Source organism: Cucurbita pepo, chromosome LG14 (assembly GCF_002806865.2).
Source record: "Cucurbita pepo subsp. pepo cultivar mu-cu-16 chromosome LG14, ASM280686v2, whole genome shotgun sequence".
Classification (NCBI taxonomy): Eukaryota; Viridiplantae; Streptophyta; class Magnoliopsida; order Cucurbitales; family Cucurbitaceae; genus Cucurbita; species Cucurbita pepo.
In genome coordinates this window covers 493,279-516,981 of record NC_036651.1, presented here as the reverse complement: position 1 = coordinate 516,981, position 23,703 = coordinate 493,279, and the positions used below count along the sequence as shown (strand labels likewise).

At 37.7% G+C, this 23,703-nt stretch overlaps 6 protein-coding genes, 2 non-coding genes and 1 pseudogene across 13 annotated transcripts; 4 read left to right on the top strand and 5 right to left on the bottom strand.

Annotated features, from left to right (window-relative positions):
- Positions 1–805: 805 nt before the first annotated feature.
- On the bottom strand, positions 806–23,643 carry LOC111810074 (ferric reduction oxidase 4-like). 3 transcript variants are annotated; one of them, XM_023696631.1, is made up of 9 exons: positions 23,596–23,643; positions 4,218–4,352; positions 4,000–4,114; positions 3,730–3,906; positions 3,056–3,290; positions 2,314–2,641; positions 1,985–2,222; positions 1,193–1,902; positions 806–1,094 (listed from the first exon to the last, which is right to left on the bottom strand). In XM_023696631.1, exons 1-9 carry the CDS (start codon positions 23,621–23,623, stop codon positions 955–957), a joined length of 2,106 nt encoding a protein of 701 aa, XP_023552399.1. In that variant the 5' UTR covers positions 23,624–23,643; the 3' UTR covers positions 806–954. The 3 variants fall into 3 exon arrangements, with proteins under 3 accessions (XP_023552399.1, XP_023552400.1, XP_023552401.1); XM_023696632.1 differs by lacking the exon at positions 23,596–23,643 and adding an exon at positions 5,781–5,938 and having other exon boundaries at positions 4,218–4,405; XM_023696633.1 differs by lacking the exon at positions 23,596–23,643 and adding an exon at positions 5,781–5,869 and having other exon boundaries at positions 4,218–4,284.
- Positions 5,797–7,075, bottom strand: LOC111809952 (annotated as a pseudogene).
- Positions 7,427–9,056, bottom strand: LOC111810076 (putative F-box/LRR-repeat/kelch-repeat protein At1g11620). Its single transcript, XM_023696636.1, has 2 exons — positions 8,894–9,056; positions 7,427–8,745 (listed from the first exon to the last, which is right to left on the bottom strand). The coding sequence occupies exon 2, from the start codon at positions 8,634–8,636 to the stop codon at positions 7,518–7,520; it is 1,119 nt and encodes a 372-aa protein (XP_023552404.1). The 5' UTR covers positions 8,637–8,745; positions 8,894–9,056; the 3' UTR covers positions 7,427–7,517.
- Positions 9,542–10,798, bottom strand: LOC111810079 (protein SRC2-like). Its single transcript, XM_023696642.1, has one exon. The coding sequence runs from the start codon at positions 10,724–10,726 to the stop codon at positions 9,866–9,868; it is 861 nt and encodes a 286-aa protein (XP_023552410.1). The 5' UTR covers positions 10,727–10,798; the 3' UTR covers positions 9,542–9,865.
- Positions 13,186–16,739, top strand: LOC111810078 (mediator of RNA polymerase II transcription subunit 36a-like). Its single transcript, XM_023696641.1, has 7 exons — positions 13,186–13,301; positions 13,643–13,947; positions 14,304–14,399; positions 14,507–14,584; positions 14,667–14,843; positions 16,115–16,183; positions 16,276–16,739. Exons 1-7 carry the CDS (start codon positions 13,286–13,288, stop codon positions 16,450–16,452), a joined length of 918 nt encoding a protein of 305 aa, XP_023552409.1. The 5' UTR covers positions 13,186–13,285; the 3' UTR covers positions 16,453–16,739.
- Positions 15,135–15,206, top strand: LOC111810960. Its single transcript, XR_002817475.1, has one exon. It is a non-coding gene; the product is annotated as a small nucleolar RNA snoR60 (small nucleolar RNA).
- Positions 15,941–16,012, top strand: LOC111810959. Its single transcript, XR_002817474.1, has one exon. It is a non-coding gene; the product is annotated as a small nucleolar RNA snoR60 (small nucleolar RNA).
- On the top strand, positions 17,267–19,287 carry LOC111810077 (protein PATRONUS 1-like). 4 transcript variants are annotated; one of them, XM_023696638.1, is made up of 5 exons: positions 17,416–17,962; positions 18,049–18,122; positions 18,214–18,648; positions 18,734–18,771; positions 18,838–19,287. In XM_023696638.1, the coding sequence occupies exons 1-5, from the start codon at positions 17,853–17,855 to the stop codon at positions 19,033–19,035; spliced, it is 855 nt and encodes a 284-aa protein (XP_023552406.1). In that variant the 5' UTR covers positions 17,416–17,852; the 3' UTR covers positions 19,036–19,287. The 4 variants fall into 4 exon arrangements, with proteins under 4 accessions (XP_023552407.1, XP_023552408.1, XP_023552406.1 ...); XM_023696639.1 differs by lacking the exon at positions 17,416–17,962 and adding an exon at positions 17,267–17,391 and having other exon boundaries at positions 18,027–18,122; positions 18,734–19,287; XM_023696640.1 differs by lacking the exon at positions 17,416–17,962 and adding an exon at positions 17,273–17,391 and having other exon boundaries at positions 18,734–19,287.
- LOC111810075 (ferric reduction oxidase 4-like) lies at positions 19,815–23,623 on the bottom strand. Its single transcript, XM_023696635.1, has 8 exons — positions 23,461–23,623; positions 23,269–23,383; positions 23,024–23,200; positions 22,391–22,625; positions 21,323–21,650; positions 20,993–21,230; positions 20,202–20,911; positions 19,815–19,959 (listed from the first exon to the last, which is right to left on the bottom strand). The coding sequence occupies exons 1-8, from the start codon at positions 23,621–23,623 to the stop codon at positions 19,820–19,822; spliced, it is 2,106 nt and encodes a 701-aa protein (XP_023552403.1). The 3' UTR covers positions 19,815–19,819.
- Positions 23,644–23,703: the final 60 nt, after the last annotated feature.

Sequence of the window (23,703 nt, the reverse complement as noted above, 5' to 3'; positions counted from 1 at the left end):
ACCATAATATACACTTTTTTTTAGGTAGCTTAATCATAAGAATTCTATAGTTAAACGTGTTTTGCATGAAACAATTTTATGTTAAGTGATCTCTTGAATTTTTTCATAAGATGCATATGAGTGAGAACAAAACATGCTTGAATGACTCGTGTTAGTTTGTGGGGATAGTGTTCACTATGAGAAGCAAAGAATAAGTAATGTGATCATGTCGCAGAGGATGTAAGAAAACGTTAGGACCATCATATACCAAATCTAGATTCTAAATCCTTGCCTCATACGTAAAAGTTTGTAAATAAACTTAACCAAAATGCGATGGATTATTGGGTTAATCAATAATTTCAACCACTTAAAAATAGAGAAACACCCAATTAACATAACGTGTTTTTCTTAAATTCCTCATTAATTGAGAAGTGGGTGTTGGTGTTTTCTTTATTGAAGTTGGTCACATTATTTATCAAATAATAAAAACAATTATTATTGCTATTGTAAATAATATTAGAAAATAATAATTAAAAAAAATAACCTTCTCCCACATGTATTTTTCCAACATTAATGTGTGAAGCCCAAAAAGAGGTTGGCATTCATATAAGCAATAAATAAGGCTTCTTATTTTGGTTCCTTGGCCCCAAAAGTAGTTATATAACATTGAAAGTGAGAGACAGTTAAGATTTTTTTTAAAAAAAATCTATTTGGCAATTCTCATTTAAAAAAAAATAATAATTATGTTGTCTGGTTAGCTACACAAAAGATATTCATGTTCATGGTTTTTGCAGCGACAAAGATGCATTGAGAGTTAAAGAAGAAATTAATTCAGAATACGTTGGCTTACTTGAATGAACACAAGAAAAGACGAGAATACAAGAACATCAACTTTTTTACTTCACAATCCAACACGTTCATATACGGTATTGACACAAATTTGAACTTTAAATTCAGCAATGTTCTTCCAAGTTTTTACCAGGTGAAACTCAGAGCGTGAAACTTTAGATTATCTCCACAAGCAGTTGAACAGATTTTTGCTACGTCATGCCGCAACCTGGTTGGGCCGCTGACCAAAACTCCAATATCAGATCCTTTGCAGTCCAGCAGAATTTCTGCATTACAAAAACATGTTACCATATATTATTGATGTTGGTAGCTGGTTTATATATGTGTGTGCGCTTTTTGTCTATACAAAGCCACGAGAACTTACTCTTGAGATCAGGCCTGCTCCCATAATGGATGTTGGTCGCTTGAACAAGGGATTGGTAGGGACTGCTCTCAAGCTCTCTCTCTCCTCCATAAATCCATGACCCAGGTGATGCTTTTGGTGATTGAACACTGAGAACTTGGACTCGTTTGTTTGAAACATATGTTTTCCTTTGCCACACAAGGACCAAGCTAGAAGATATGCAAATACAAGCAAGTGCAAGGAACATGTCCCAAAGAACCTTGTAGGTGTAATTGTAAACCGCATCACCATTTCGTTCAATTGGGTATATGTAGTAGCGAGTGATGATGCCTAAGAGAATCAAGAACATCACGAACGAAGATGAGATGACTGCGCCAAGGAGCAGCCAATGGTTTGGTCCAAGAGCCTCTGACACTGGTGAGTCCAGTGGGTTTGGCTTAAACCATATTGTGTTTACAAGATTTTCCTCATTTGTTTGAGGCGGTTCTTCCTCTCTGGTGATATAAGCTTCAATCTGTAATGGTACATTGGAAATTTCTGTTTGTGTGCTAGATACTGGAAGCAAGAGATCCAGCATGGTGAGATCCATGGAGTTCTTGAAGGCGCAGATGAGGCGCACTTGCGGAACATGACAGTCCGGTTTTGTGCTTCGAACAATCATTATCTCTCTGATTATCGAAATGAAGGGAGTAATTCCGCTTCCTCCACTTATCAGCAGCAGAGATTCATGCCTTCAAATGATAAAAGATCAATCAAATTTAAGTAAACTCCACTAATTCAAGGATAATTATGGCTTGTAGGGAAGGGAATCACCTTAAAAAGTGAGTGGAAGCAGGCCCATATGGACCTTCAACAGAAACTTGAAGGTGATCCAGAGAAGAAGAAAGTTGTTGGTGAAGTTTGGAAGTCCAGCTTCCCCCTACTTTGCTAACAACACTCACTATATCAGGCTCCAATTTGCTGTTAGAAGTGATCGTGAAGGGATGCCACTGCAGTTTGGAAATGCTTGGCACATTTAGGAACATCACACTTGTTGGACTGTAGCTTAGTTCTGATCAGAAAAGGGTAAAGTCCAATCAAATATTTAGCAGAAGAGAAAGAATAAGACGAGTTTCATTGATCAGCTCTCATAGAAACTAAACCTGGACTTTTCAAGAGGTTTAGTTCAACGACACCACAAGGAAGATGGCGAGCAGAAACCAGGCTTACATGCCATTGCGATTGTAAGAATCGTAAGAATCGATCAATTGCAAAGAGAAACATTCCAGGAAGAATCATGCATACATATGCAGCTCCGACGTGGATTAGATAAAAGACAGTGTAGAGAGTGTACAAATGGTGACTGTAAAAGAAAACTTCGAACATTTTTTGACGAATCGAACGAAAACTTGTCACCCAGATAACAGTGGCAATTGCCATAGCAATCAGTCCAGCAACATTTGATACATAGACTTCACTCCATTCTTTCAACTGCTCAATGATGCACATTCAGTCAGTAATGGTTTAGAACAACACATTGAAGCAATGTACCAATAGAAATTAACTTGGATCTTACTTTGGAATTGAGAGTTTTGTTGTTGTAGCTAAGAACAAAGCACAATTAAAGTTACTCCTTATCATTAATACAAATTTCGAAGGACCAATCATCTTCAAATGGATATCATATAGAGGACAAGGAAAAGATGAGAAATCAAATTGCGAAACTATAATTCTTTGCACTGATGAAACAAGGGATGCAAAGACAAAAACTCAGCAGACAAGAGATGAACACCATTCATTTTCTTTCCCCTCAAACTATCACAAAATTATATCATGATGAGATTTGACAAATCAAACTGATGAACAGAACAAAGAGAATAAAAGAGTAGAAGATAAAGCATTTACCAAAGCCATTTGATCTGTGATCCCCCAGTAGATGATGAATCCAACGGTGTGTAATGCAAAGAGAAGATTAGAAATGTGGCCAAGCCAGATGTGGTATTTGATGGTTGATTCAGATGTGAGTCCAATTAGAGGCAATAATGAAGACCCTCTTGTGACTGGAAAGAACAGAAATGCCCAGCATATATGTCCAATGTACCCAAGTCTCAGTGATACACTTCTAAACTTGGCTTCCCAACTGAACCAAAAAACTTAGCAATCTCAAATCTTTGAACAATAATTACCTACAATTTTGTCGGTTGGGTTTGAACCATGACTTTTCACATTTATAACCTCGAAAACTATTCATTTTAACAGAGACGCATAAACTCAAAAAACAAAGCATTTTCGATTGAACCATCAATCCAGAGTCGTATTGATTTTTCAGCTTGAGTGTCAAGTGCTTTTAGTTGTATCGAGACTCGAAGAACATATAAATTTAATTCCACTCACTCAAAGAACATATAAATCTAATTCCACTCACTCAAAGAACATATAAATCTAATTCCACTCACTCAAAGAACATATAAATCTAATTCCACTCGATCGATTCTTATGCTAATTTCAGTTCATTTCGATTTCTAGTATATAAATGGAGACTGAAAGTGCTTAATTTTGAGGGAAAAGTGAAAACATACATTTTCTCGCCAGCTCCATGCATGTGAAGATTGCCAAAACTGACGTATAAGTAATTTCCAAGAGACCAAATCAAAAGTATAACAAATGCAGCTGCGAACCCGATCTCCAATGTATTAACAATCCCCAGAGGATTCATTGCCAGAATTGGTCGTTTCAGAAATGAATCTCCTCGGCTCCTACAGCAAGACCCAGTTCAGAAAGCATTCAAAAGTTAAGAATTAGAGAAAGAAAGAAAATTTGATTAATGGCTATGATTAGTGGCGAAGAACCTTTGGGTAGAAAAGGGTTTAGAATCTTCTGAAGAATTCTTCTGCAAATGGAGATAAAAACAACCCAAAACTGCCATGAACATGATGGGAAATGAGAAAAGTAGAAGATTTGTGCCTGCAAAATGTAAAAACATTGAATCCAAGTTAAATGCAAAACAAAACAGACCCAAAATCATCAATATATTTGGAAACTTGAGGCAATTAAATTGGAAACGTACCTTGTTCTCTAAAATATGTGGAGTTCAGTTCCATCTTGAGCTTTGGGGTCCAAGTGTTCTTGTAAAGCTTTGTGGGCAACATAATCCAAAGCCACAGCCATAGCACAAAAGTTAACAAGAAAATCATCTTCAGAGCTCTAGGCATTGCCATTTGCTACAAGTTGTGGGATATATCCAAATTTGATGCTCTATTTATATGCACAAAATTGAAGAATTTAGAAGGTTGCTGCATATGCTGAATGTCGTCACGGACGGCGGCCTAACTTTTTTTATTTTGAGAGTGACGAACAAGAGAAAAATTCCAAAATCCTTCCTAATTTATATAGTTTGTTTCAAGTTTTTGTTATGCATTTTTACATATCTCAAGTTTTGATAAATATTTCAAACAATATCAACTTCAATTTAATTAAAACAAACTAAAAAAGACGTCATACATGGAGTTGAACAATTTATGAAAATTTTAAAAAAATCAAATTGGTTTTAGAAGTAAAAGCTCTACAAGAATGTGAAGAAAGAAATGACATGAAACATGCTTATCTACTCTCAAATGAGTAAGGTTTTGATTTTGAAATAGTGATGATGTTTATAATAAAATGGTGCAATTGGAAAGTCAAAACATTATTGATATCTACTTCAACCCACCCTTCCATTTATCATTTCATTTATTTGGTTCATAAGTCAAAACGTTTTTTGTTTTTTGTTTATTTCATCTGGAACCATATGTTATTATTATTTTCTATGTTCCTATGTCTTTTTGCATCTTACTTTCAAACTTCATATCTTCATGTTATGTTTTCCTTTTTATTAACTGTAAGCAACGTTTTGATTGTTGGAAACATTTTGTTATTCTTAGTCTATAACATAAATTAAATGTTTCGTTTAAAAACTGTCAACCCCCGAGGTTCAAAACATTGAAACTCGAGAAACAGGATTCTGATTCTTAGGCTTCCAAGTACATCACCCTAAATACAGGTTTTTGATTCCCAGCCTTCCCAACACAACATCTCAAATACAAGTTCATGATTTCCAAACTCCTCAACTCTGCACTCCCAACACATCTATCCCATTCCAAGTTTCAAAAACTCTCTAGACAAACTCTTCAACATTTTGATTATTAGGGTTCTGATTTCGAGACAGGGGTATGATTTTTGACAAATTGATAATGGAATATATTCTTCAATATCAACCTCTAAGTTAGTTACGAACCAACTCAAATTAACCTTGAAATTCTAAAATCAACTCAATTTCTTCATGGCTTAAGTTCGAGTTATTCTCAATGAATTAATATAATATATTCCAATGAGTAGATCTATTATAAAAGGTTGACTATCATATATTTATTATCTAACTTGTGGTGGTAGTACATCCAATCAAGGTTTGAGTTTGTTGATAGTACAATAACAAAACTAATGTATAATTAGTTTTATAATTTTTAATATTGGAAAATTTTGATAGCTTGCTTGAAAGAAAATTAGTCTTCCCAATAGATTATTGAAAATCATGCCTCAGAAAAATAGTGAACAACTAGAGATAATACAAGCCAAAACAAGTGGAATTTCATACCCGTAGCATCGTTAAACGTCGTTGGTTCAGGAGGTACTTGAGATGCTAACGCAAACAATGTTGCAAAATACGCTGCACAAATTGCATTATCCGCAGCAAGTCCAGCTGCTAATACTGATGAAGAAACACCAAGAGCATCAGATATAGCAACATAATTGACAGCCGCACCCATACAAACAAAGAACAAAACATCAATGAGATGATGGTGAACTGAAGAATAATAGTTCCTTGTCCTTCTCCAGCCTCACCACAGCTTCTTCCTCCAAGCTTATCTCCACATCAATGCTCCTCCCTCGTACACTTCAAATCTCGGCGAACTCCCCTCCGCCACGCAGTTCATTCCTGCGTCCTTGAACTGGAAGATCTTCGCCGCGCTCTCCCATTCTTTGTTTCTTTGATCGATCGCCGCCGCATCGTGTGAAACGATCGCCTTTAGGATCATGCCGACACCGAATTCCGGCGGATTCATTAGTAGTAGCCCGGCGGCGGTGCCAGCGAATATGGCTTGGATTAGGTTTCCGAAGTAGCTCTCAGGCATTGGCGGATGGACGCGTTTGCGGCAGTCGGCGAAAACGGTGAACACGGTGATGTTCTCTGGCGCCATATATGGACGGAGAGCGATTGGAAAGTGGAGAATGAGAGCCGTCCGATAGAGGGTTTGTTGAGTTCACTTTCGACTTGATCTTGTCAATGGCGGCTTCTGTGAATTTGAAGACCTTCTCCCTAAGCGGTGATGGCGCCGCCGCCGCCTTCGAGTCGCCGTTGGCGGCGGCGGGTTCCGGCGGAAGGGTTGTGTCGAGTTTCACCCGCGTGTCGCGCGCTTTGGTGCGCTCGAGAAATGGCGGGACGGATATGTCGTGGGCCCCACGGCAGATCTCAGCCCATGAACTCATGAAATGCCACGTGGCCGTTCCATTAAGTACCGCGTGATTGAACGCGCAACCCATCGCGACTCCGTCTTTAAGCTTGGTTAGCTGGACGACAACAGAAAGTGGTGTTAATGGGCCGTTAAAGACTGATCCATGGCCCAATTATAACTATTTTGCTCTGGGCATGAACCGTTAAACAAGTGGGCCCTGGCCCACTTTCTTTTAAATGCCATTTTGGGCTGGGGATCATCGACTTTGTGGCCACAATAATAAATATTGAAAATTCATTTCATTAATAACGAAAAATATACATAGCTAGCAAAAATTAAAAAAAGAGAGAACATTTTAGAAGCTGCATGGAAGTAACTTCATTTTTACCTGAACAGCCATCAATGGCCTCTGTAGACCTTCCAAGTTGAGTATCATTCTAAGTTGTACAAAAATACCCCTAAAGATATACTAAACAAACGGTTCCACAAGGGAGCATCGGTAGCCTAGAGAAGCAAAGCTCATTTTCCTTTTAGGATAAAGCGGGGCTAAAAAAGGGTGGGTCCATCAAAAGTCGATTCATTCGTGAACCAAATTCATAATTCGAACAAGAGTTCTTAGAATATAAGTGATCAGATGATGACCTCTCATCAAATATCAAAAAAGAATCTATAGATCTCATTTCCCTTCTCCCATACCTTATCTCACAGTGCAGGGTGAAGAGAGAAACATGCTACAATATTTTTAAGAGATTCCTCGAGTGGCAGAACAACAAGGCATATGAATTACACAATAGATACTCATCCATTACATGATCCTTCAAAAAATATATATGTTTTTTCAGTAATGACTACAAATTGAATTGCTACCGAATACCTATTCAGAGTAGAAGAAGACTCTCCGTATAAGAATCTGCATAAACCCAATGAGAACCCAATTCAATTCCAATATCCTCAATGCGATCCAGTTCAGGATCAAAAAGTGCCAGACTATAGTTTGCCAGCCCTTCAATCTGCCTTACAAGGAGCAATTTATGATCAAAGAGGCTCAATGATCTTGTTTTTTGCCCATGTAGTGGCAGAAAAACAGTGTTTAATCTCACCCAAGAGCCCATTTTCAAAGCCCATATGTCGCACAGTTGCTTCCCACCATCAGGCCTGCAATGAAAAACAGATAGAGATTCCTTGATCACTCCCAACCATAATAATGGTGATGGGGTATCTGTGTACACCAAACAGTCTGGCAACATTAGCCTATGGAACTCCTCAGTGGCCATGTCAAAACACAGAATGGAATTGGGAATTCCACCATTTTTGTGCTTCACAAGCCAATACACATGTCCACTGAAGCAGATGGATTTGGGCAACAATCTGCAGTCAAGTGCTGTGGGAATAGGAGGAACAGAAGGAACTCTCCTCCAACAGTCAGATTTGAGGCTGTAAATTTCCACTTGATAACAGCATCTCCACTGCTCAATCCTCACAATTCTCAACACTATGTGATCATTCACAGCTTGATTGAAGCCAAATGCAAGGTAATTTAGAGGCCAACAATGGTCCCGTTTGGGAATCAAGCCACGGGGAAGCAACCTAGATTTTCTAACAGATGGGTTCCATATATGAATTGGATCTACATCCAACAGACTTGCAGATGAAACACAGACTAACCCGTTATGTGATCCAGTAACAGAGGGTTTATAGCCTGTATTGGCCTTCATGGGAAGCTCGGATCGAAGAGTTTCATTGAATGTTTCAGCATTGACAAGTGAGAAACATGATTTCTGGTCTGTGTTGGAGCAATTGATTATGAGCAAAGAATTTGAGATTCTGTTTTTCAAATGAGCATTAACAAACAATGGTTTCTGAACTAATTTTTTCCATTCTTTGCATACAGATCTGAATCGCAGAAGCGATTTCACAGGTAAATATGAAAGAATCTCAATCAAAATTTCAGTGGGACAATTTACAAACACCTTGTGGTCGTCTTGTGCTACTCGCATCGTTAGGGCAGGAAATGTAAACGACGAGAATGAAGTAGAAAAAATTACCGCAACAGCTGGAGACGCAAGAGCAAAATCCAAGAAACGAAGCAAAATCTGCAGATTTCACCTGGGAATTCGAAATGTTGGATCAGAAGCGATACGAACAAAAAACTCAAATGAAGATTCTAATCAAGCTATTTTTCTCAAAATCCATGAAAATCAATTGCAACTGAAAGAAAAGGGCAAGATTCTGAGAGAGCTTGGAATAATTTTACCTTCAATCTTTGAACTGGTTCGTTTGATTCCAAAAATTTATGGGCAGAGAGAAGGTGACGTTATAGGCAAGACCCTTTTCAGAAGCGCCCACTACGCTCATTGAGCAGCACAATGAGCGCCATAATGTCCTGCTAACTTGCTAAGCTTGCAAATCTCTCTTCTTTCTCCCGCCTAAATATTCACATTACTAAATAAATATATATATATATATATATATGGAGATGTCATGAAGAAATTCTCCAGAACGGGGAGCTTTTAAGTAAATAACGGGCATCATCCAATTATCCACCTAGCTTAATATAAATATATTTTCAACATGTAATAATTATATTAAACAAAAAAAAACAAAAAATTATTTATAAGACAATAATATTTAAATTAAAGCTTAGATTATAGATTTTTTTTATCGTTAAAATTTATATTATAATATTAAATTTAAAATTTATGAAAATTATGTTGATAAAATATGAAATCTATTGATTTGTTATGATTTTGTTATCATTTTTAAATAAAGATTATATTAAGCCATCAAAACTTTAAAAATAATTAGTTTTATTTAGTAATAAACGAAAAAGAATTAAAAAAAAATAGAGAATGAAAATAAGTGGTGAGAATAAGGATGAGAAAGGGACGCTCTCCACTCTATAGACAACACTGAATGAGTTACAATCTTAAAAATGAAGAAAAAGTACATATTTATCTCCAAACATGTGGAAAAAGAAATTGGGCTGACTTGAGCTTGAACCATGTCCGATTTTAACATTAAAAAAGCTACGGCTCATACTATGGTAATGACAAACCTTTTAAACTATGTTTTTACTATTGTTTGTGTTAACCACGGAATGAACTTCTGCATGATATTTATTTGAATCAAGAACAATCAAACAAAGGAAACAAGTTTATAAGCGAATTCAAACGATACGAAGCTGATTGGATGGATAAACTCTTTCAAATTTGGGTATTTGAACAGCTTAGTAGTCATCATAGTCATTCTCCTCCGCCTTTTCTGCCTCTTTTTCGTCCCTCTTGTTCTCCATATGTTCGATGCCCTCTCCCAACACCAATCCACCCAAAACTCCCGCCACCGCACCCACAGCCAATCCAGTCCCCATCCCGAACTTGTTCTTCTTTTCCGCCGGCTGCTCGTACGCCGCCTGCCCGTAACTCGCCTCACTGTTATACGCCGACTGCCCGTAACTCGCCTGACGGTTATACGCCGGCTGCCCGTAACTCGCCTGACCGTACGGAGCCGCAGCTGGTGCCGGGACCGGGTCTGGGGCCGGTGCATTGTACCCGGCGGAAGAGTATCCTGACGGAGGAGCCGTTGCATAGTATGGATCGCGAGGAGCAGAGTACGAAGTGGCATAGGAAGGCGGTGGGACCCCATACGGCGGCGCGTAATAGGAATCGGATGATCGGTAACGTGATTCTCGGACTGTTACTTTAACTTCGACCTTCCCTTGAGGCCTGCCGGAGGGCCGTTTCAATTGGAGGGTTCGATCAGTGCGTTCGCCGAGGCCGACACTGTCGACGACGTCAGAGAGACGGAGTCTGGCGGCGCCGATCAGCGGTTTGACATCATTCTCGCCGTTGGCGACATGAACGATGTTGATGTTCAACGTAGCATCTTCGATCGGCGACGGGAAAGAAATGTCAAGCGTTTCGTTCCAGTAAGGTGACGTGTCACCTCCGGCGTCGACCTTCGTCGAAAATTTGTTATTTGGATCAATCCAAACGACGGCGTACGGCTTCAGGGCACCGTTGCGCCAGTTGACGTTCTTGAGATCTCTAGCGGACTGTATTTTCAATTCCACTTCATAGCGAGGTGCCATCGCCGGTGCCGGAAGATTGAACGGTGAATTGAGGAGCTAGAAACAGGTAGCTTAATGCGTTGCTTCTCGTCAAGCCGTTGCTTCGGATATTTATAGGAAACACGTAGCTACTGGACCATTGCTGGTTCGGAAACCGCCCGTGGTTTTGTTACTTAATTCCACGACCGCTACTAATGACACGTGTCGTTTGGTTAGTGGAAATGACGATATTCCCCTCGTTGGCAATTTGGCATGGAGTATTCCGGCTCGGGTAAAAAGTGGGGGAGCGATTAACTGGACCGGTGCAGTGAAAAAGTCCAACTGTGAAACCGTGGTTTGGTGTTCGCTTCGCTGCTAAGCAAGCTTATTATCTCGTAGTGGGCCCCGCATTTGTAACAATTATTCTAAATAAAGAAAAAGTCGTTTAAAATAATATATTGTCTAATATTGTTATGTAAAAATAAGAATTCAATAGCTTATTAAAACATATTTATTCTAAAAATATACTCATCACGTTAATGTAATTAAATATATTTTTTTAAATAAAACAACGCTACTTATTTAAATTTAGAAGGTTATTATTAATTATATATTTCGGAATAATTCAAAAAGTAATACCCAAACTTTAAACTATTAATTTTCCAATTTGTTTATGAGAAAATTTACTTTATTTTAAAAAATATATTTTTTGAATTTTTTATAGTTATCCCAGATTGTATCCAGGGGTAAGATGGTAGTTTAGTAAAAAAGAAACGGCAAATTTGGAAGTAGGGCTAAAGAAGGAAAGGGCGGCGAAATTGAAGATCCACGAAAACAGAGGGAAATAGGCCACGCGGTGCCTTGACTTCATTTTAGAATTCCAAATGTGCCCTTTTCAGAGCATGCATCCTTCTCTTTTTTCCCGACCACAAATCGTGAGAACTTTGAAGATTTAATTTTGTGTAATTAATTGTTGTTTGGTTGATTTATTTTTATTGAGTTAAATTATTAAAACAATTTTAACTAATTTAATTTTTATTCATTAATAAATATATTTTAAATAATATGCTTTGAATTTTAGTTTCTTTTAATTTATTTATCAATCAAACTTAATATTTATTATCAAATAAATAAATTTAATAAAAACTTGTAAATTTTTAGTCGTAAATAAATACTATCCTATCAAATGATATTAATCTATTTTTGCTTGCTATAAAATACTAGTTTTGTTGAAAAAAATATACGTACCTCACACTTTATTTTTTGTTATTTTTTGTAGTTTGTTGGCTTGCACGTTGTAACTGTCCAAGCCCACAAGATATTGTTATTTTTTGAATTTTTCATTTAGAGCTTCTTCTTGAAATTTTAAAATACATCTACCAAATAAATCATTCTCCTCTTTTTTTTTTGGGCCAAAGAAATCATTATCATTTCCTATTTGGGCTTTCGGGCCTTCCCTTATGGACTTCTCTTCTATGTTTTAAAACATGTCTATTTAGGGAGATCGTTCTTCTCTCCTCTCTTATTTGAGCTTTCCATTTCAGACTCCTCTTTGAGGTTTTAAAACAGGTCTATAGGGAGATCATTAGGAGTCCAACATTCTCACTAACATACAAGGTGTTTGGCTCTCATACCACTACTAACAAATATTGTCCACTTTGCCCAATTACGTATAGTCGTCAACCACATAATTTTAAAATGTTTTCTATTAGGGAGAAGTTTCAAAATTCACCCCGTACTTGCAAACTCTTCTCAACTCACCAAATTTCTTTACACTTGTTTTACATGAGATATGAAATGCAAATTGGAATAAACACCATAAACAAATTATCTCGTTGAAAATTTTCGCAGGAGACGGTGAAAATCAAAGATTAACTTTAAGAGTTAAACTTATCAACGGTATGATAATGAAGAAGGAACGATGGGGGCCAGAGTTGGAATCAACATAATGGTGAAGTCAACAAAATTGTCAGGTGAGCGAAAGGTTGAATTTTTCTCACACTTGTCATTGTTGCCGGTGACAACACCAAAGACGAGGGGAACCTGCGAGTCTATTTATTTATGTGCCGGTCCCACTTTACAAAGTTTAGTTTATTGTTTCTTTTATGGTAGTCACTCGACTTAGAATGAGTTAGTTATTCTCTGGTATTTAAAAAAGAAACAATCAAATATGTGTCATAAAATACATGAATTTGAGCATGTGTGAAAAAGTGTACAGCGGGATTGAAATAAAAACTTAATAGATGGTGTAAATTGATATAATTATTTATGTGTAAGGATTAAATTGATTAAATTAAAATTTATTAACTTTACCAAGTTTAAAATGAGGAATTTGAAAATTTAGGTTAAAATTGTCACAGCTAATTTACAGTTCTAGTCAGTGGCATTTTTGAAAATAAACGCAAATCTGCTTTGCTTTTCTCAAAATGAAACCCTAGGTTTTACGGAACGCAAAACCTTATTTCTTATCGCGCCTCTCAGTTTGGCGCCGCAGCCCCTATAAATTTAAAACCCCAAACAACCTTCCTCACTTCGCCCCTGTGTTTGTTCTAAAACCCTAGCGGAAACTAAGCTCCTTCTCTCGCTCTCTCGGTGACTGCAATGAGACCTCCACGAGGTATGTACTAGAAATAAGCTGAACTTGTGCTCCTTGTTCTTTCTCTTTTCTTGTTTTTGGGTGAAAAAGGATCTGCTGGCTTCCATGGAGAATGCTGCGTTAACTCAATTTATTGGTTGTCTGCTTGTTCCGATGTTCGAATGAGTTTGACCGCTTCCGTTCTTACTACCTACTGAATCTGCTTCCATATAATATCGTTGATCGGTTGTTTGATAGATGGTTTCCTCTCTTTAGTGTTATTTAGTTCTCATGTACTTTCTTTCTTTTACTTAAATTATTTGTTTCTAGCGTCTCTATTACTACGCATGGATCATTAAACTGGATAAGTTGGATATGTGCAGGCCGCGGTGGTGGTGGTGGGTTTAGGGGCAGGGGTGATGGAGGACGAGGTGGTAGAGGCAGAGGTGGCGGTGGAGGCAGAGGCGGAGGTGGAGGCAGGGGTATGGCAAGCCGTGGAGGTGGTCGCGGAGGTGGAAGAGGCCGTGGTGGAGGAAGAGGAGGTGGTATGAAGGGTGGAAGCAAAGTTGTTGTTGAACCTCATAGACACGAGGGTATTTTCATAGCCAAGGGAAAAGAAGATGCTCTTGTGACGAAGAATATGGTCTCTGGAGAATCTGTCTACAACGAGAAGAGGATATCCGTACAGGTGATTTGCGTTTAATAGTAATCTTGTTCCTGAATGTTTGTTAGTTTTCAATGTACATTTTATTTTAGTCTAGGGAGCCATGTTTTTTTCTGGGAAACTTCGATGATGAGTTTTTGATATATGAGAAATTTTAGTATTCGTATCTCCTAACAGTTTTATCTCCTAACATGGTTCTGGCACGATAGTCAGTACTTGTATAGTCAGTACTTGTATATGTTTTTGACACGTGAACCATTTATGTAAGTCTATTGTTATAAATTCCTTGCCTGCAGTTTTGGTCAGCATACAGATCTACTTGTTCCTTCTGTTTGTAATCTGCCTGCAAAACTAATTGTTTTGTATATAATGCCATTCAGAATGAAGATGGAACAAAAGTTGAATACCGAGTTTGGAACCCATTCAGGTCTAAGTTGGCTGCGGCCGTTCTTGGTGGTGTTGATGACATTTGGATTGTAAGTCCCTTCTCCAATTTGACGTTGTACTCTTTTAACTGTTTCAGCCTTTAGTGTTCTTTTCCTTTGCTTTCTTGCTAAATACTTTGCTTACACTTGTATTACAGAAACCTGGTGCCCGAGTGTTGTATCTTGGTGCTGCTTCTGGAACAACTGTATCTCATGTTTCAGATGTTGTTGGCCCGGTAAGTAGTTATCTGTAGATACATCTTGTAGTTTTATTTAAGTGATAGAATGCTTAACGAATGTTGGTGTTTTCTTTTTCAGACTGGTATTGTGTATGCCGTTGAATTCTCCCATAGAAGTGGTAGAGATTTAGTTAACATGGCAAAGAAGCGTACAAATGTTATACCCATCATTGAAGATGCTAGACACCCAGCCAAATACCGAATGTTGGTCGGTATGGTAGATGTGATATTTTCGGATGTTGCTCAGCCAGATCAGGTTCACACTTTTTCCTTTGCTAGCTTGTCTGTCTGTATTATTCTTGTTCGTGACCATCATCAACTAACTGAAAATTGATCCGCACAGTTCAATAAATACTTCAAAAAGAATCTAACTCCTTTTGTTTTATTTTCCCCCTTATTAACCCTTTTAAATGGTATTTCAATATTCAATATGTATTGTTTTTCATCTACCATTTTCCTCTCTACTGTTTTGTTTTAATCACCATTATTTCATCTATTTAGACTTTAAGCATATGACGATTTTAAGCATGTTTTCATCTCCATTATTTAGCATATGAAGAATTTCTCGGATTCCCCTTCAAGACTTCTTGAATGATGCATAACCCGAGTTTCTGATGCTTGAAGAAATACTGCGGACTTTTTTCTTCAATACTCATATTGGTTCTGTTTTCCTTTTTTCACTGTCTTCATCCTATTATATTTCAAATATATGGTATCATAATAGTTAAGCTTATTTTTATTGTACCTGAACCCTTTCTAGTTGGACTCTCAAGTTGTGTTTCTTCAGTTTTCTACTCTTTCGAAATATTTTTATTCCAATATTGACATGTCCATTGCCATTTATTCCTGCTTTGATGCAAACCACCTTGTTTACTTTGCATCTGCTATATTCTGGAATCTTAAATCTGAATTTCTTATTCGAGTACAAGAATTAACAAAAACCATCACGTTTATTATGCTACTATCCACACATCATACCTCTTTTTGTGTTTAGTATTAGGCCACGATCTTTGCTGGTTACTTAGATTTCAGAGGCCATGTTTACAATATATTGCTCTATTTATGTTTGGATCTGGACGGTAACTATTTGCAAACCATTCTGCTTGATCATTAAGTAAATCAATTTCCCATAAAAGATGATGATCTACTCTGAATCAGAGGGGTGTTTTGGGGTTTATAATCTTTTAAGACTTCACAAGAATTAAAGTAGAAATTAAAAGTAAAAGAAAACAACACAAATCTGCACTATTTATTTCATCTTTTGTAGATGTGGGATATGGTCTCCTAACTTATTTCCGTTGAGCTATTGAACTATCTTTTCATGATGTTTTAACCTTTTTGGTTCTCTGTGCTTAGCATGTGATGATTTACTCGGATTCCCCTTCAAGACATCTTGAATGATGCACAACCCGAGTTTCTGATGCGCCCAAGAATAATATCATATTTTGTGTCCTTGCACTTGAACTATTAACTTTCTTACATTTCAGTTTCTTAACCTCTACCTTCTTTAACCTCCCTTCAATACAGGCAAGAATTTTAGCACTTAATGCATCATATTTTCTCAAAGCTGGTGGTCATTTTGTTATATCCATCAAGGTGAGTGAATTATTGCTCTATTATTCTTTAAGACAAAAAGGCGGCATAATCCGTGAATGCAAGATAACATATTTCCTATCTAACTTCTGCAGGCTAACTGCATCGATTCAACCGTTCCTGCTGAAGCAGTGTTTGCAAGTGAAGTGAACAAGCTAAAAGCAGATCAATTCAAACCCACTGAGCAAGTGACTCTTGAACCATTTGAGCGAGATCATGCTTGTGTCGTTGGTATCTATCGGGCGCCAAAGAAACAGAAGGCTGCAGCTTAAACAGTTCAATGAGCCAAGGTTATGAGTCTTATGGATGATTTATAGGTAGGCTGTAGTTTATTATCAGTGTTTCTTATCGTTAGCTTGTAATCGAGATCGAGATGTTTTAAAAAGCCAATACTCGTGTGTATCTTCGATAATTTTGGTGATTAATCGACAGACTGCAGGTCTTTTTTTGTACTCCTTTGTCTGTTTCATTCCTGTCTGTAAGGAGTATAAGGATGTCTTTAAATTGTAGGAGACATTTTTAATCGGAACCATTCAAAGCGAATTCTCACTTCATGCAATTTGCGTTTCAGACGTTGATTAATTTTTTTAATTATTTTTTTGCACTATAATATGTTTGTGTATGCTTGGTTGTCTATGGACTATTTTATTTTTAATATATTAAAATTATATCAGATTTGTAGGATTTTCAACCTTGATTATAAGGTTAATTCCATAAAATATATATTAACGTAATATATTGCCACTAAATCATTTGAATATTTATTTGTGTAACTGAACACAAGAATCTTTAATCTTATGATTTAAAAATGAATTACTTTTTTTAATGTTAAAAACAAATCCTAATATTCTGTCAACGGTCGTTTCATCCAAAAAAAAAAAAAAAAAAAAAAAAAAAAAAAAAAAAAAAAAAAAAAAAAAAAAAAAAAAAAAAAAAAAAAANAAAAAAAAAAAAAAAAAAAAAGGAGACGCGTACTCAAGGGAAGGGTATTAATGTAAAATCACTGAGAAAAAGAAAAAAAAGGAGAAAAGTTACCGTTGGAGACGCGTTGCTGATATATAAGTACAGTCTCGTTCAAGAACTCCCAATTTTGCAACGAACGAAAACTCTTAAAAATCGCTTAAAAGATTTCCACTAGAGATTTGAGGTAGTCGAAATCAAGGAACATTTCATAAGGGAAGGTTAAATCGTCGCTGTGTTCTCTTCTAACTGTGAGTTTCTCTCTGACTTTTCCATTTTATGCTGTTGTTTTGTCGAGGAACGTGCGAATAGAAGTTTCTTTCGTGGTCGAATCTTGTTTGATTTCTCTTGATTACTGTTTATTTCTGTGTTTAACTGAGAAACAGATGAGCAGCAAGAAATTGATGAAATGCGATGAACAATATTTTAGGGTTTTGTTTGGTCAAATTTTGTTTCTGGAAATTTATTGTCCTGTCTTTTGACCTATGTCCTCGACAGATGATAAAATGAGAAACTGGAGAATTTCATAATGTAAAGTTTTGCTTGTTCTGTATGTACTCTTTTCTTCCTATAGCAAATTTGATTCTCTGTTTTTGAGATTTGAAATTAGGAAGATTCTCATTGCAAATTCAGAACGAAAATTATGAAAAGAGGAAAGATTAGCCTTACGAAATCTTCAGTCATAATTCGATTTTAGTTTTGCAACCTTGAAATGAATTACGTACCGATTTCCGTAGGTATCATTACTGACTATTCGCCAAAATGGATATTCAATTGGATTCTCTGTTATTTGAGTCCTTATAACTGGTCCACATGTAGCATGTAAGCCTTTTGCCTTGAGTTCGTCGCTAAAATTTCACACTCGGTTCCGTTTTCTCATTCGCAGAATATAATATACATTTCTGCAGTATCAACAGCATGGCAATGACATTGCAAAGTGGTGGCCTTACTCAGGATGAGAATCTCAATGTTCGCTATAATGGTTGGAACTTAAGCTTCTGTTTGAATTTTAGTGTTGGTTCGTTCTTAATCTATTTGGATGATTTGGTTTAACATTGTAATTTGCATCTCAGGATCCGCCGTTGCAGGGAAGGCTAATGGCATGAATTCACAAAGAAAAAGTGGGCTTAGCGGGCGAAAGCCTCTTGGCGATCTATCAAACTCGAGAAAGCCAGACTTAAACCAGTCATCAAAATGGAAAAACACAAAGAATCTCACGTTTATTGATGAAGAAACTGGTGCAGGCAAAAAGAAAAACATACTCAAGGGCTCTGAGAAGGTGCAGAAGGGAACTCGAAAAGTACTCTCGGATATTTCGAACTCTGGAATGCCAAACCTGCCGGAGGCCTCAAAGAAGAAGCAGAAATTGAAACTGAGCACTGTAAGGGAAGAATCTCTCCATCACAATGCTATTTGTGAGGAACGCTTCCTGCACAACCATCAAGATTGCATTAAATCACAAAATAGCGCTATGGACAAGGATCAATTTCTGAGCATCGTTGGACTTGGTATGGTTCTATCTCGAAAAGCCCATTTTTCTTTGATATTTCTCGTAATTTTTGTTCATATCTTTTGTTTCTTCTTGTTATTTAGATCTTCCCAAAGAGTTGATGACATCCACTAGAAGAAAGGTCAGTTTTGATGATATCCCCTTAGTTCCAAAGTCCCATAACCAGTTAGCATTTTCTGGGTTTCAGCCTGATAGTCCATTGAAGCTCATGGAAATGGCAGAATTGGCAGTTGTTGATCGATCTCCGAAGAAGTTGTGTCTGTTTGGAAGGGGATGGCCTGACTCATCGCCGCCTTGCAAATCCCCAAAATCACGCTCAGTGGATACATTTTCTCTCTGGAAGGACACCGATAGTATCAATTTCACATTGATAAAGACCCCATGAGCGCACCAAAGGCCTTTGTTCTCTATTGATAAAGGAGGGGTTGTGGATTCTTGGATGCTTAAGATTGTTTAAAATCTAGAGAAGTTGTAGCTGAAGCTTTTCTGTGTTTTGATTTAGATGAAGATTTGTTATCATCTCTAAGATTCTTTTGGGAAAGGTCATCTGAAAAGATTTGTAATGGAACAGATCTTTTTTTGATTGAGATGAAGATTGTTCTCATCCCATATGTAAATAAATTTCTAATTCACAATTCCTCTTAGTTTTAAAACGCGTCTACTATGAAGAAGAGAGCGAGACATTCTTGATAAGGGTTTAGAAACTTCTCATATATAAATGTCGGGTCTAGATTCCAAGTGATAATCATACCCATCTCGAAGAAGGATAGTGATAAACCTGAAGTTCGTTCTTAGTGCGCCTCTGCTTCTTCTGTAAAAGCAAGTCTTCAAACTGCAGGGATAAAGCTCTAGACTTGATGGAAATTCACTTTCTGGGACATTAAGGTTAGTGCTTACTTTTTATGATTAACAACAAACACCAACGTTAAAATTTTCAGCTTATGTTGTCTGGTGGTTAGCTGCCAAAAGATATTCGTGTTCATCGTTTTGACAAAGATGGATTGAGAGTTCAAGAAGAAATGCATTCAGTATACGTTGGCTTACTTGAATGAACACAAGAAAACACGAGAATACAAGAACATAAGCTTCTTCACTTCACAATCCAACACGTTCATATACGGTATTGACACAAATTTGAACTTTGAATTCAGCAGTGTTCTTCCAAGTTTTTACCAGGTGAAACTCATAGCATGAAAATTTAGATTATCTCCATAAGCAGTTGAACAGATTTTCGCTACGTCATGGCGCATCCCCGTCGGGCCGCTGACCAAAACTCCGATATCCGATCCTTTACAGTCCAGAAGAATTCCTGCATTACAAAACATGTTACCATATTGATGTTAGGTTGCTGTTTATGTCGAGGATCGTTGGACATTGACTAAGTAAGGAATAAATCTCCGTTAGTACAAGGCTTTTTGGAGAAGTCCAAAGTAAAGCCACGAGAGTTTATGCTCAAAGTGGATAATATTATGTCATTGTGGAGAGTCGTGGTTCCTCACAGTTTATATATGTGCGCGTGCTTTTGGTTAATGCAAAGGCAGGAAAGCTTACTCTCGAGATCAGGCCTGCCCCCATAATGGATATTGGTTGCTTGAACAAGGGGTTGGTAGGGAAGGCTCTCAAGCTCTCTTTCACCTCCAAAGATCCATGACCCAGGTGATGCTTTTGGTGATTGAACATTAAGAACTTGAACTTGTTTGTTTGAAACATATGTTTTCCTTTGCCACATAAGGACCAAGCTAGAACATATGCAAATACAAGCAAGTGAAAGGAACATGTCCCAAAGAACCTTGTAGGTGTAATTGTAAACAGCGTCACCGTTTCGTTCGATCGGGTAAATGTAGTAACGAGTAATGATACCTAAAAGAATCAAGAACATCACGAACGAAGACGAGATGACTGCGCCGAGTAGCAGCCAATTGTTTGGTCCAAGAGCCTCTGTCACTGGTGAGTCCAGTGGATTTGGCTTAAACCATATTGTGTTTATAAGATTCTCCTCATTTGTTTGTGGCTGTTCTTCCTCTCTGGTGATATAAGCATCAATCTGTAATGGTACATTTGAAATCTCTGTTTGTGTGCTAGATACTGGAAGCAAGAGATCCAACATGGTGAGATCAATGGAGTTCTTGAAGGCGCATACGAGACGCACTTGTGGAACATGACAGTTCGGTTTTGTGCTTCGAACGATCATAATCTCTCGGATTATCGAAATGAACGGAGTAATCCCGCTTCCTCCGCTTATCAGAAGCAGAGATTCATGCCTTGAAATGATAAAACATCAATCAAATTCAAGTAAACTCCACTAATTCAAGGATTTTTTGGCTTGTAGGGAAGGGAAGCACCTTAAAAAGTGAGTAGAAGCTGGCCCATATGGACCTTCAACAGAAACTTGAAGATGATCCAGAGAAGAAGAAAGTTGCTGGTGAAGTTTTGAAGTCCAGCTCCCCCCTACTTTGCTAACAACACTGATAATATCAGGCTCCAATTTGCTGTTGGAAGTGACTGTAAAAGGATGCCATTGCAGTTTGGAAATGCTTGGCACATTTAGGAACATCACACTTGTTGGACTGTAGCTTAGTTCTGATCATGAAAGGGTTAAAATCCAATCAAATATTCAGCATTAGAGAAAGAACAAGAAGAGTTTCAATGATCAGTTCATATAGAAACTAAACCTGGACTTTTCAAAAGGTTTAGTTCGACGGCACCACAAGGAAGATGGCGAGCGGAAACCAGGCTTACGCGTCGTTGCGATTGTAAGAATCGTATGAATCGATCAATTGCGAAGAGAAACATTCCAGGAAGAACCAAGCATACATATGCTGCTCCGACATGGATTAGATAGAAGACGGTGTAGAGCGTGTAAAAATGGTGACTGTAAAAGAATACTTCGAACATTTTTCGACGAATCGAACGGAAACTTGTCACCCAGATAACTGTGGCGAATGCCATGGCTATCAGTCCAGCTATATTTGATACATAGTCTTCACTCCATTCTATCAACTGATCAATGATGCATATTCAGTGAGTATTGATTTTGAACAATACATTGAAGCAATGTACCAATAGAAATTTACTTTGTTCTTGCTTTGGAGTTGAGTTTTGTTGTTGTAGCTAAGAACAAGCACAGTTAAAGTTACTCCTTAACAAATCATATGTTTGGATGGAAGCAATCAAATACGTGGCTACGAACAACTTTATAAAACAATCGACCCAGTAAAGGCCCATAAAGTTTATACCACCAATTAAAGCCTAGTCGAGTAGAATCATGTAACAACTCAAGTGCACCGCTAGCAGATATTCTCCCCAAGTCCATTATTAGTTGGAATTTCCTTTTGGATTTCCCCTCAAGGTTTTAAAAACGCGTCTACTGGGGATAAGTTTCCACATCCTTACAAGGAATCGGGATCTCACAATCCACCCCCTTGGAGGTAACGAGATGTCTGGCTGGTTTTTAAAACGCATCTAGTAGGGAGAGGTTTCCACGCTCTTATAAGAAATGTTTTGTTCCCCTTTCCAACCAATGTGGGATCTCGAAATCCACCCCTTCGGGGCTAAGTGGAAAAGAGAAAAGACTATAACGACAAACGGTCCTGGCAGCTGCCATCACTGTTAACCTTATCTTTAGAATCCGAAAATCATCACTTCAAAGGGCGAATCAAAATGAAAGTATAATTCTAAGGGATACAAACAATTCATTTTGTTTCCCCACAAAAGAGTAGAAGAAAAAAAAAAGGATTTACCAAAGCCATTTGATCTGTGATGCCCCAGTAGATGATGAATCCAACGGTGTGTAATGCAAAGAGAAGATTAGAAATGTGGCCAAGCCAGATGTGATACTTGATGGTTGATTCTGAGGTGAGTCCAATTATTGGCAATAATGAAGACCCTCTTGTGACTGGAAAGAACAGAAACGCCCAGCATATGTGTCCAATGTACCCAAGTCTCAGCGATACACTTCTAAACTTAGCTTCCCACCTGAACCATAAAACTTAACCGCTACTTCATTGGTTGGGTTCGAACCATCGACTTTTCATACTTATAACTTCGAAAACTATTCATTTTATCAAAGATGCATAAAAACTCAAAACGATACACTATTCATTTTTTTCGGGCTTCCCTTAGGGAGAGGTTTCTACACCGTAATAAAGAATGCTTTGTTACCCTCTCCAATCGACACGTGGAGTCTCACAATCCACCCCTTTTGGGGTCAGTTTCCTCACAGCTCAGCGTCTTCGATGACACACTCCCAGTGTCCACCTCTTTTGAGGCTCAGCGTCTGTGCTGACACGCCGCCCGAGGTCCGTGAGTGCTAGTGCTTATTCTAATTTGAGAGAGAAAGGTGGTTAAATTTTGAGGGAAAAGAGAAAACATACACTTTCTCGCCAGCTACATGCATGTGAAGATTGCCAAAACTGACATACAAGTAATTTCCAAGAGACCAAATCAAAAGTATAACAAATGCAGCTGCGAATCCAATCTCCAATGTATTAAGAATCCCCAGAGGATTCATGACCAGAATTGGTCGTTTCAGAAATGAATCTCCTCGGCTCCTACACCAAACCAAACCCCATTTCAAAAACCATTCAAGAACATAAGAATTAATTAAATGGTGAACAACCTTTGGGTCGAAAAGGGTTTAGGATCTTCTGAAGAACTCTTCTGCAAATGGAGATAAAAACAACCCAAAACTGCCATCAACATGACGGGAAATGAGAAAAGCAGAAGATTTGTGCCTGCAAATTCATTGAATCCAAGTTAATTTCAAACCAAAACAGACCCAAAATCACCAAATATTTGGAAATTTGTGTACCTTGCTCTCTAAAATAAGTGGAGTTGAGGTCCATGTTGAGCTTTGGGGTCCAAGTGTTCTTGTAAAGCTTTGTGGGCAACATAATCCAAAGCCACAACCATAGCACAAAAGTTAACAAGAACACCATCTTCACACCTCTAACCATTGCCATTTCCTTCGCCATTTGCTACCACTTGTGGGATTTATCCAAACTTTGATGCTCTATTTATATGCACAAACTAGAACAATTTTGATGGTTGATGC

What these genes read in the sequence shown, in the direction of transcription:
- LOC111810076 (XM_023696636.1), bottom strand. Translation starts at nt 8,636, where the DNA reads ATGCGAGTAGCACAAGACGACCACAAGGTGTTTGTAAATTGTCCCACT.
- LOC111810079 (XM_023696642.1), bottom strand. Translation starts at nt 10,726, where the DNA reads ATGGCACCTCGCTATGAAGTGGAATTGAAAATACAGTCCGCTAGAGAT.
- LOC111810078 (XM_023696641.1), top strand. An exon ending in GTGTTGATGACATTTGGATT is followed by an intron (nt 14,400 to 14,506) that starts GTAAGTCCCTTC and finishes CTTGTATTACAG; the next exon opens with AAACCTGGTGCCCGAGTGTT. An exon ending in TTTCAGATGTTGTTGGCCCG is followed by an intron (nt 14,585 to 14,666) that starts GTAAGTAGTTAT and finishes TTTCTTTTTCAG; the next exon opens with ACTGGTATTGTGTATGCCGT.
- LOC111810077 (XM_023696637.1), top strand. Translation starts at nt 17,853, where the DNA reads ATGAATTACGTACCGATTTCCGTAGGTATCATTACTGACTATTCGCCA. An exon ending in TCTCAATGTTCGCTATAATG is followed by an intron (nt 18,123 to 18,213) that starts GTTGGAACTTAA and finishes TTTGCATCTCAG; the next exon opens with GATCCGCCGTTGCAGGGAAG. An exon ending in TCTGAGCATCGTTGGACTTG is followed by an intron (nt 18,649 to 18,733) that starts GTATGGTTCTAT and finishes CTTGTTATTTAG; the next exon opens with ATCTTCCCAAAGAGTTGATG.
- LOC111810074 (XM_023696631.1), bottom strand. Translation starts at nt 23,623, where the DNA reads ATGGCGAAGGAAATGGCAATGGTTAGAG. An exon ending in GGAAATGGCAATGGTTAGAG is followed by an intron (nt 4,353 to 23,595) that starts GTGTGAAGATGG and finishes CAATGCCTAGAG; the next exon opens with CTCTGAAGATGATTTTCTTG. An exon ending in CACATATTTTAGAGAACAAG is followed by an intron (nt 4,115 to 4,217) that starts GTACGTTTCCAA and finishes TACATTTTGCAG; the next exon opens with GCACAAATCTTCTACTTTTC.
- LOC111810075 (XM_023696635.1), bottom strand. Translation starts at nt 23,623, where the DNA reads ATGGCGAAGGAAATGGCAATGGTTAGAGGTGTGAAGATGGTGTTCTTG. An exon ending in AAACCCTTTTCGACCCAAAG is followed by an intron (nt 23,201 to 23,268) that starts GTTGTTCACCAT and finishes GGTTTGGTGTAG; the next exon opens with GAGCCGAGGAGATTCATTTC. An exon ending in TCACAGATCAAATGGCTTTG is followed by an intron (nt 21,651 to 22,390) that starts GTAAATCCTTTT and finishes ATCATTGATCAG; the next exon opens with TTGATAGAATGGAGTGAAGA.